Below are 11,790 nucleotides of genomic sequence, written 5' to 3'. Positions count from 1 at the left end.
GGACCAACACTACCTACAAGTGGCAATGGAAGATAAAAAAGAGAAATTTACTTACGTATAATTATCACAGCAGGGATTATGAGCAATTTGTTCAAGGTCCACATCAGTGTCAAGCGGGGGTCGGGTTCCATCCTATAAAAGGTGACAAGCGGGGAAATGTTTAGAGACATAGGGCATCAACTGCAACCACCCACGGAGCAATCGTTTCATCCTACAGCAGGGATGGGGTACATTTTTCAGTCCAAGGACTGCATTATTCCATTCTGGGCACAGGGTTGGATGCGGCAGGTGGTTGGTGGGGGCAGCATGAACAGTGCAGAGAGAAATGAATGTGAATTTTGTGTTTGTACGGTAGGCCAGTCTCAACACACAATCCCATGCTCCTCCACCCAGCCAAGAAAGAGGCATGATCACACCTGGGGAAAAACACAAGGAGGATGCAAATCAGGACTGGCAAAGGGTGTGGCCTGGCAAGATTCCCAACAGCCAACTGGAGAAACCAAACTGTCAAGGAGAGAGTGGCTTTCCCAAGTCCTCCCTCCAAGCTACTAATCAATCACACAAACTATTCAGTAAGCTTGTCAGGAACTCCCATGGCTGGCTTGGGGCACTCACAGGTTCTTAACCCGGGTTTCTTGATTCGATGCCAGCAAGATGTTGTTATTTGCCACCAGCGCTTTATGAGGTTCTTAAATTACTCAAGGATTTAAAATACTTTTAAAGAAGAAATATACAACAGGAAAAACACTGAATCAAAAGCCTCACAAACAAGTTAACAAGTCTATAATGTTGTTTTAAAAAATACAAACACTAGTACCAAACGGCATGACTAAAGAGAGAACTATGTGAAACATTGCTTGGTTGTTTCCACATAAAACAGAGAAAGCATGGGATTTTATTCAGCAGTGTTTTTCTGCTGATGGAAGGCACTTTGACCCAGTGGAGGCCACAGTCAAACTGTGTAACAGGGAGGAAGGCAAGTTTTGCAAATCCTTCATCCTCTTCAGACCCTGAATCCAGGGGGACGGGGGTGGGGCACTTGTGGAACAATGTGGCATGTGGTTCTGGCGTGGGTAGTATGAACTGGAAAAAAAGATTGTCTCCCTTCCCACTGAAGGAAGCGACTCCTGCATCCAAGAGCCCTCTGTCAACATGCATGACATATCTAAATTTGCAGACATAAAGGGCACTGGCTTAGGCAACAGGTATAAATCCTAGCAGCATTGGGAAGAATACAATCACCAGACTTTCAATAAGGAAGGAAAAATTTGGCAGTCCACAAACAAGTTCTACCAGCCAGGCACCAACTACTTATATACTTATGCATCAGAAAGGCAGCTTGAGAAATTGTTTGGCAAATTGCCTGCCTGGGAAACATTTTTCAGTGACTGAATTTCAAGACTGCATTTAGATATGTAGGAACAAGCCAAAACATGCTTTATTCCATTTACAGCAAGACAAGCATTGTCTTCTTCCAATCTTGCACAGAACCAGCTTTGTATGCGGTTTTGCTAATTTCCTTAACACAACCTGAGCTAAAGAGCAGCACCCACATTCATTAACCCAATCCCTTCACTTTTTTCCAGCAAAACATTTCATTAATCTCTACCAGTCTAAGTTTGGCTCTAGGCCAAAGTTGGCTCAGTCCTAGAACCAAAACCTGCTTTAAAAAACACCATTCTGTACTCAGATACAGAACACACAAAACACACTCATTGTGTCAGCTCTGAAAGGGACAAATATGTGCACATTGTGTTTAAACAAATTCAGTTACTTGCAAAGTGGTGTTTAATCATTTTTCACTTATGACTTGAGAGCATTTTGAACAGAAAAGCAATTAATAGGGTTGCTAGCACAACACATAATGTTCCTGCACACAAGTACAAATTGCATCAGAGATTTGTTTTCTTCAAGTTTCCACAGAAGCAATCAAAGGAGTCCAGATCACAAACTGTTGAGATAATATGGCCACATGAAGTAATTTGCTCCATTTGGACATGCTATGAAAACTCAAGCTTAACCATTAGTAGCTGTGAAATCCACTGAATTCAGTCTCTCAGGGTTATTATGAGGATAAAATCAAGAGCAGAACCATGTGGAAGGTCAGTGGTTCGAATCCCCGCGATGGGGTGAGCTCCCATTGCTCGGTCCCTGCTCCTGCCAACTTAGCAGTTCAAAAGCACGTCAAAGTGCAAGTAGATAAATAGGTACCGCTCCAGCGGGAAGGTAAACGGTGTTTCCGTGCGCTGCTCTGGTTTGCCAGAAGCGGCTTAGTCATACTGGCCACGTGACCCGGAAAAACTGTCTGCGGACAAACGTCAGCTCCCTCGGCCAGTAAAGCGAGATGAGTCGTTCGTGACTCGACTTAACTGTCAGGGGTCCTTTACCTTTACCTTTTTAATCCACAATTTACTACAGTGGTACCTCTAGATATGAACGGGATCCGTTCTGGAGCCCCGTTCGCATCTAGAAGCAAACATAACTAGTGATGGCACGTCTGCGCACACGCGCGTCGCTTTTTGCCGCTTCTGTGTATGCACGTGACGTCATTTTGAGCATCTGCGCATGTGGCGAAACCCGGAAGTAACGTGCTCCGTTACTTCCCAGTTGCTGCGGAGCGCAACTCAAACGCGCTCAATTCAAAGCGTATTCAACCTGAGGTATGACTGTACTTGGAAGTACTCCAAAAGACAGTATTTACTGGAGTCCTTTAGCCTCGCATTCTTACACATCAGCATGTGATGCAAGACTGCAGGTCAGACAATTCCTTTCACAATAGCTAATTGAATTTAAATAAATTTCAAATGGTGATGTTCTTCACCTCTCTCCAAGTTTTAGCAACAAGGGCAAGGTGTTCCATTTATACCTGACAGCGCTATACTGCCATTTTCCCCAGGAGTTATTTCATCATCTTTCCACCACCAATTTTATCTACCCAGCAACCTTGTAAAGCAGGTTAGGCTGAAAGAGTTTCAGAGCTAAACAGGGCTAAATCCTTCAGCGGAAGTTTGTGGGGGAAAACTGGGATGATGTTTCCCAGCAGGAGGTGCATCCTTCCATGTCAACATGCATAACTTTTCTACATAATTATCTATAAAAGGATTTGCCTACTGCCCCCTCATAAAATATCAGGGTGGTGTACAGCAATGTAAAAACCATTAAAGTGATTAAAAACAGCACAAAAAATAATAATTAAAAGGACCGTCTAATCCAGAACATTTCAAATACCATATTTTTCGCCCTATAGGACGCATCTTTTCCCCTCCAAAAATGAAGGGAAAATCTGTGTGCGTTCTATGGGGCGAATGCAGGCTTTCGCTGAAGCCTGGAGAGCGAGAGGGGTCGGTGCGCACCGACCCCTCTCGCTCCCCAGGCTTCGCGCAGCTCTCCGCAAGCCGTGGGAGCCCGGCGCTGGGCTCCCACGGCTTGCGGAGAGTTGCCTGCATGCTGAAGCCTGGGTGCGCTGAGCTCAGCGCGCCCAGGCTTCAAGCTTCGCGCAGCTCTCCGCAAGTGGTGGGAGCCCGGTGCTGGGCTCCCACCACTTGCGGAGAGCTGCCTGTTCTGGGGGCTGGGGTCGGGGGAAGCTTGGGCTTCCCCCGCCCCAGCCCCGCGGGGGAAATAATTCCCCCCCCTTTATTTCCCCCCCAAAAAACTAGGTGCGCCTTATGGGCCGGTGCGTCCTATGGGGCGAAAAATACGGTAACTGCATGGGCCTGTAGAAGACACCTGAAAGCAAGGATGTGACTGGTGAACGAGTCATCCACAGCATGGGACTAGCAAAACAAAATCCTCTTCTAGCTGAAGCCAGTTAGGCCTCTTTAATGCTGGGCACTGCTTTTCTGGATAATCTCAGTGAACATGCTGGAAAAGAAGGACAAAGGTGGTCCTTAAAGTACAAGTTGTTCAGGGCTTCTGGTTCCACTCTGCCTTAATGGAGGCAGCCCCCATGACAGCAGAAGATCGCTGGCAAAGGAAAAACAAGGATGATTGAGGGCAATTATCCTTGCAAATTCCCCCCCCCCCCAGGGACAAGGTGGGGTGGCGGGCTTCACTTGCAGTTCATCTCTGTATCTGGTTCTTGCTCTGGCATAGAATGCAGGGGGCAGGGAGGCGCTGTGTGTAAAAGCACTTCACCTGGCGAAAACCCTCCAATGCCGCCATTAAGAAGCAGAGGTTTTCCTGTTAACTAGATCTTAATTGGACTAAAGTACAGGCACATGCTAGAAGAGATAAGATCACAAACTGTGGAGCAAACCAACTGCAAGGTTTGAACTTGAGATAAGACTTCATTCGATGCAAAAGACAGGATGGGGAGGGGAGCCTACGGTTTCTTTATTTAAAGTTTTCTTCTCTACATTTATGTTTCAGCAACCCTCCTCTTAATGTTAACTCATATTTGAACAAGTGAGGATGGAAGAAATTGGATTATAGATATGGAATATAACATCAAACGGAACTGTGTGTGTAAAAAAAGGAAAAAGGGAGAGAAGCTCTATTTTGCAAAAGCTTACGATAGAGGATTTTTTATTATTTATATCATTTCCAAAGTTACCTTGATGGTTGCCTATCTGGGCTCACAGTACTACCTCCTAGCATAAGCACGCCTTTAAAAAAAAAGGAAAGCAAAGAGGGCACTGGCGGCTTTGCCAGGTGGCATACCAAATATGGTTTGCCCCAAGTGTGTCCTGATCAGATGTGAGCTGGTTAGCCATGAAGGGCTGAGGAACAGGAGGCAGCAGGAGGGAATCCAACCAGGTGAGAAGCATCAATGGAGGTTTAGAAACCAAATTTGTTCCAAACTGGTATGAAATGTATTGGCGGGGTGGGGTGGGGTGGAGATATGGTGCTGCTTTTGCAATGCATCTCTTGGGAACCTGTGATCCTCCAGACGTTGTTGGATTCAAATTCCTATCAGCCTAAGCCAACATGGGCAATAGTCAGGGATAAGTGGGAACTGTGGTTCATCATAGGTTCCCCATCTGTACGTTATGAGATGAAGAATGTCATAATCTTGTACCAGATTATGCATCATTGACTAAGGAGCAGTAGATATTGGAAATTAGACTAAGGAGCGTAAAAGATTTATTTCTTTTTTTAGCAGTTGAACAATGCTATTCTTATGCATTCAGTTTATGTTTAACTATTCTGAGTAAGGTAAAGCTCTAAGGAAAATTACTTTAAACACACACACACACACACTTACTTTAGTAATAGTCTTTAGAATGGCAAGGCGATCCAAAGGTGGTGGCAAACCGACGTAGAGTGTTTTATCCAGTCTTCCGGGGCGCAAAATAGCTGGATCTAGAATATCTGATAGAGAAACGGTAAAATCCTATTTAGACTCTGGATTCAAAACTGGAAGCACACAAGGAAGACACACCCAGAAGGCAGACCACAGGAAGCTTTTGAGAACAGAAAACTACATTTCTCAAAGTGCCTTCTCTCCAGAAAGAAGGAATGCCATCATTTACCACAACTACATAGCTCTTCTTTACTGCGAAATTATGGGTTTATGCACATATTATGTTGATTACCCAGAAGCAAGTGGTGTGTTTATTTTAGGTAGCTGGCACAGTTAACTCTAAAAAAAAGGACTCTAGATTAGTAGCAGACATCTGATGACTCAGCATCCTGAAGTCAAAAGAAGGACACAGGTGGCTGACCACTCATTTCTGCCATCCTAGATGTTGAAAGGAGTCCTCTCATAGCTTGGTAAAGATTAATATGGCATAAACACAGTGGCCCGGTTCTGTTGTAACAGGAAACAATTCCCTCCAGGGTATAAGACTCATGGTGAACCTTGGACTTGTTTGCTCCCCTACCTTCACCTTTCATGCCCACGAGGATTTTAATTGATTTAATTCCATTTAGGAATGGTTGTTCTGCACCAACAAAAAGAGGAAAGGGTAGATTTTATATTAGGGAATATTGTGACCTTGAACAGCCTGGTTTCTTGACTGGGTCACATGAGTTAATCACAGCAGACAGGCTGTAGGTATAGCCACTGAGTTGCTCCCTTGCCACTGCTGCCAGGTTAAACCTGCATAAGCTATGAAATTACTTTCTTTATATTTAGTCAATTTAGTCATTGAATTTCTGCTTTGAGCTGACTTCATTTTTATGGTTCTTCGTGGAATAAGAAGACGACCTGCACCTCTCTGGCAAAGCAGGGTCAACTGGAAAAGACCATAAGGCTTTTGAGAAAACTTGTCTCTGTTCTGCAAATGAACCAGCAAGAAACGGTGCAGACTATCGAAGAGGAGGGAAAAGATAAAATCAGCTTGCCCTCAGACTAGTATCTGGGTTCGAGACGACAACCTAGGGCTGCTTCCCTAGAGACACCTCACCTCAGAGAGCTCATCAGGTAGACCAGCAACCTGAGAGGCCATGGGTACGTCAAGCAATCTCCAGTCCTTCCTCCTGGCTGCACAGGCAGTCTTTTTATGTGAGCCAGCAAACAACCCAGGAAACATCCCATTAACTATGGTTTCACATTTCATCCACGCTGGGAAACTATGGTTAATGGTTTCGGAACAAGTCACAATATTAAGCTGCTGGCTTTGTTCCAAAGCTGTTGACCATAGCTCAGATCCCAGCTTCTTAAGTAGAGGCACCAAAATTCAAATGCACACAGTGTGTTGCTTCTCAAATCCCTAAAATAACTGCTGCTTTACACACACAATTTCCCTGTGATTGTGTGTATAAACCACATACATTATTCTTATTTATTCTTATTCTTATTTATTGAATCTATATACTGCCCTATACATGGAGGTCTCAGAGCAGCTCACAGAACAAGATCAATATAAAAATCACTATATATATATATATATATATATATATATATATATATATATAATCAAAATAAAAACAACAACCCAATTAACATATGCCGTACTTAAGCTGCTGATTTCAGACACGTGTACATGTGGCAGAACAGACACCCACACAAGGCTCCTAAGGTGGAGCTACAACTGTTTTAACCATTCTTACCTGGCCTGTTGGTGGCTGCCATGATGAAAACCTGACGACGAGATTCCAGGCCATCCATCTCTGTTAGCAACTGGTTCACTACACGGACACTGGCACCCGACTATGCAGTGAATTGAAAAGATGACAAAAAGATGTTAAAAAGAAACTGATTGATGCTGACAGCGCATCTTAGCTGACTCACAGTGCTGACCAGCTGAGAGGAACTGAGATAGTGACGGTGTCATAAAGGGGTGGCCCCACCCTTCAGTCAAACTTGGAAGTGGGGAGGTCCTAAGGATGCAGTCCACCATCCACGTTCTAGGGTCATCCAGCATTTCCATAGCCTTCTTAATATTATTACTGGTACCTGTAACACGTTCTGGGAGCTGTTTCAAGTGAAAGATGGAGTAAAAAATACTAAGCACTAATTTAAGCTCTCGTTTGCCCACGTAAACTAATGAATTGCCAGCCCATCCCCTCACAAATGAACCTTTCTGTTTCTCTTAAATGCAGATTGCTGTTTTTATCTGGTTTACAGCAACTATGGTTAGTTTACACAACAGAGCTTCAAAACCAGTGGGTTAAAGTTAGCCTGCTTTGAGATTGAATGTGCTAAGCAGTTGCAGACCTCAGAATACACCGAGATGGCTGTGGAAGGTACCATGTATGGAATGATTCCTGCCACTTCCCAGAGAAAAAGAGATGGGGTGGTGGTAGATGACTCCTGACTGAGGGGCACAAGGGCAGCAGTTGTAGAGGTTAAGGGTTGTCCTGGAGGTCTGCTGTCTTCCAGGTGCAAAGAGTCGCAATGTGACAGAGAACCTGGCAAGTCTTATAAACAAGAGCGTCTTTGGTTGAGGTCCTCAGGTCGGGATCACACTTTTAGGCCTTCCAGTCACTAACTATGGTGAATATTTTGCATCTTGTGCAAGACCACAGGGCCAGAACTTTGGTTCCCATAGGATTTGCACTGGGATGTTACTTTGGCAAGGAGAAAATAAAGGAAGTTGCTGCTATTTAAAAATTTAACAACTTTAAAGCAGGGGATAAATGAATCAGTGTGCAGGTTGGTTTAGGTTTAGGTGATGTGGCCTGAGGCCTCGACTGTGCCAGAAAGTAATTATGGTGCTTTGAGCAGGTTACTTAATTTCTTTTCTAGGAATAACAGCCAGTTCATAGGATTATTGTGAAAGCAAATGAATCTGACAAAAGACACCTATTTACATATTCCCCCAGTCCTCCAGTGGATCTAAGCTATTGGTGGAAGTGTTTTTAGGCTCACCTCACGGTCTGATCTCCGGGGACACAAAGCATCAACTTCGTCAAAGAATATGACACAAGGCGCCGAATTCCTTGCACGCTGGAAAACCTGACGTACAGCACGTTCGCTTTCCCCCACATACTGGAAAAGGACAGAGGAAGGAGGGGAAATCACTGTAAGATCTTTAAGATAAGTATCATATGCCCAATCATTTGAACAGGCTTGTCAAAAGGACCTGTTCAGATATTGCTTTACCCTCAAGATCAGTATTCTCCAACCAGGTGCCCTCTAGATATTTTGAGCTGTAATTTCCCTCAGCTTCAGTCATCTTAGCCATGCCAGCTACAGCTGATGGAAGTTGCAGTTCAAAACATCTGAAACACAAGGCTGGGGAAGGACGCTTAAGATTTTAACTTTTGTGAGCTTCAAGCAAGCCTCCTCTAACCAGAGTGCATGCAGAAAGCATCCTCCCACCCTAAACCATTAGAGGTGCATAGAATTAGGCTAGAATTAAACTACCAAATTCAACTTGTCATTTCACTTGCAGGCCAGCAGCTCTAACAGACCACTGTAAAAACGCATCCTAATAGTATGAATTTGGTAAAGTCAATTTGGGCTCAGCATCAAAACATTTCACGTTCCCTGCAAACCCCAAATCAGTGACAACTGAGCACAACAAACAGAACTTACCATATTCAACAGTTCAGGGCCTTTCACGGATATGAAATTCAGTCCAGACTCATTTGCCACAGCCTGGGGAAGAGGCAAGGAAATAAAGAGATGCATATACTAATTTTATCAACATATTTTGCCCTCACTTTGCATCCATGAAGACCCTTCAGGCATCTAACAATACACCAAACATTAAAAACACACAAAAATATAACCCAGGAATACAGGGTGCTCCCTTATACAGAATCAGAACATTTGTCCATCTAGCTCAGTGTTATTAACAATGATGGCAGTGGCTTCCAGGAATCTACCCCAGCCCTATAGGAGAGGAATGTAAGGGGCTGAACCAGGGATCTTCTCCATACAAGCATGTACTCTTGTCATGGAGCCAGAGTCCTTTCCCTGAACTATCATCTCCCTATAAAGAAAATGAGTAACACAATTCAGAAAGAGGCGCAGCAAACCACTTACATGACCAAAAGCTCTGCAGACCGAGCTGGTTAAAAATGGTGTGACCTGGTACAACCAAGTGCCATCCCTGGCTACTTGGCTATGCTGCAGTCCAAAACATCTAGAGGACACCAGGTTGAAGAAAACCAGGTCACATCACTGTATGCGATGAGGGGGAAATGGGAAGAATGGGGGTTTCGCTTCTAACCATCAGGACCAATATCCTCTGAGACCCCTATCCTCCATGAATTTACTCAATACATGTCAGGGATCGTGCTGAGGAGGGCTGCACTGAGGAGGAATGGAGGGAGCCCCCCCCCCTGCTCAGGATCCTGAATCTTCCCAGAAGGAGGACAGTATAGATTTGGAATAGTGGCTTGCAGAGGGACATAGTTCAGAAGACCGAAGTTGGGAAGAACTGGGTGGTGAACAGCTAGGAGAAGAAGAACTGGGAGAGAGAGAGTTAACAGACTCCCTTTTGCTGGAAAGCATCCATCTGCTCAGTCCAAGATCAAGGAGAGCAGATAAGGCGGCAGCACAGAAAGCACAGTGGCTGCGAGATCAGGTTGCAAGACACAGAAATGACAAGGAGGGAAGTGGGTGGAATCCTTAATTGGGTGCACACCTTCATTCCTAGAGATGGATTCTTTGTTCTCCTGCTATGATCATTAAAATGTCTAACTGGTAAGACACTCCTTTCACTTTGTTCTGCTTATCTACTGCCAAAGGGTGGGAGGACGCCAAGTCCCTGAAACCTGGCAATACCCTTTCCAAGTCACATAAATTAGTGGCCACCAGTGCATCTTGTAGGAGTACTTCACACAACTACTTCGTAGCAATGCCACACTTGCCTGATTGCTTTATGCTTGCAGGACAGAAACAAGTGCAAAATTATCTTCAGGAGAGACCCACAAGTCCAAAGCATACTCAAGAGGCCCAAGCTGGTTCGGACGCAAGACACACAGTGGAGCTCCAGATGTGAGACACCCATTTAATGTGATTCCATATCCCTTAGTACAAGGTGTTACTATGATTATATCAACGTTACCTTAGCAAGTAGCGTTTTGCCGCAACCAGGAGGGCCAGCAAGCAGCACACCAGCTGGAGCCGAGAGGCCAAGGGCTCTGAATTGCTCAGGATTCCGCACGGGTGCCTGTAACAAGAGTCGTTGGTGGGTGAAAATGGAAGTGCCAGCTATTTATAGAATCATAGAGTTGGAAGGGACCCAAGGGTCATCTGGTCCAACCCCCTGCAATGCAGGAATCTCAGCCAAAGCAACCATGACAGATGGCCATCCAACCTCTGCTTAAAAACCTCCAAGGAAGGAGAGTTCACAGCCTCCCGAGGGAGACACACCTTTGGTACAGATGAAAGATTCTGAAGTCTCAACAGGACATCAGGACTGGGGAAGCTCGGACAAATCCTGGTCCACCAGAGTTCCAATTTTCTGAAGCCACGCCCACCTGACAATCAGGTGATATCACCTCAATGGGCAGGTGATGTCAGCTGATGGGCAGGTTTGATATGGCAAAAAGTATGATTGACCCGACTCCCCCGCAGCTCATTAGTGTTGGGATATGAATTCTCCACAGCTGCGAACAAGCAGCTCGATGTTTACATCACACGATGTGCCTAAGCATGGGACAGGATGTTCCAGGCAGTTCACAGGGCGATTCACAGGGTTATGTTCTCTCTGTAACATGAGACCTTCCTGTTGTTTGTGTCCGGGTGGTCTGAGTCAGTTGCTCGAAGACTTCTGAGTGAGCAGACATGTTTTGTACAGTGTACAGTCAGGAATAAAAGTAGAGATGAAATAGACTACGTTTTGACTGTCTTCTTTCTCCTGCTGCTATGCAAGGGGGAAGGGGGTGTGCACCTTTCACAAGAGAGGTGTTGCCTATCAAGATCTCCCTGGTCTGCTGGGATGCCAGCCAGCCAGGGAAGGTCCCCGGCAACAGGCCCCAAAGAGTCTGGGAATAGGAGTCAGCCTTTCCTGAGGGGGCCAGTTTCCAACCATTAGCTGATTGTCCAGGGGTTCTATCCTGCTTGGTCACTATTTCCCCCCACATTATGACCTCAGATGATTGGCAGGTAGATGGTTCTGCCCAGCTGTCAAAGCTAGCCCATGGGTGTGGGAGAGAAAGATCTGGCCTGCTGGGCCAAAAAGATTCTCCACTCCTGCCCTACATGAAAAAAAAAAGACCTGCTAAAGTTGTCCAAAAGAGCTTAAAGATAACTTGTGTTCACAGCACTTGCTGTCTTCTCAAGCATAGGGGCAACTGATAAGAAGCAGTATCGACCGAGGCCTGCAAATGATGGTGCTGTGTGTTGTAAGGTCTTCAAAGGAAAGGAATATTGCTTGGAAGGAAGTCTTTGAAAAGTCAACCTCCCATACTTTTGCTGCTGGGCCCCAGCACCATCAAACCAGCGTAAGT

At 45.1% G+C, this 11,790-nt stretch overlaps 2 protein-coding genes across 2 annotated transcripts in view; one reads left to right on the top strand and one right to left on the bottom strand.

The window, feature by feature from the left end:
- Nucleotides 1-11,790, top strand: part of LOC128411079 (calpain-2 catalytic subunit) — a 268,506-nt gene that overhangs the window by 166,637 nt on the left and 90,079 nt on the right. The gene's annotated exons all lie outside the window — the stretch shown is intronic.
- Nucleotides 1-11,790, bottom strand: part of NVL (nuclear VCP like) — a 40,598-nt gene that overhangs the window by 5,707 nt on the left and 23,101 nt on the right. Inside the window, exons 15-20 of the mRNA XM_053383065.1 lie at nucleotides 10,404-10,508; nucleotides 8,924-8,986; nucleotides 8,255-8,374; nucleotides 6,994-7,093; nucleotides 5,204-5,310; nucleotides 56-132 (exon numbers count right to left, since the gene is read on the bottom strand). Coding sequence (XP_053239040.1) covers nucleotides 56-132; nucleotides 5,204-5,310; nucleotides 6,994-7,093; nucleotides 8,255-8,374; nucleotides 8,924-8,986; nucleotides 10,404-10,508 — 572 coding nt within the window. The remainder of the gene's footprint in view (nucleotides 1-55; nucleotides 133-5,203; nucleotides 5,311-6,993; nucleotides 7,094-8,254; nucleotides 8,375-8,923; nucleotides 8,987-10,403; nucleotides 10,509-11,790) is intronic.

Source organism: Podarcis raffonei, chromosome 3, assembly GCF_027172205.1.
Source record: "Podarcis raffonei isolate rPodRaf1 chromosome 3, rPodRaf1.pri, whole genome shotgun sequence".
NCBI lineage: Eukaryota > Metazoa > Chordata > Lepidosauria > Squamata > Lacertidae > Podarcis > Podarcis raffonei.
The sequence above is the reverse complement of the archived record's forward strand: the minus strand, read 5'-3'. Positions and strand labels throughout refer to the sequence as shown.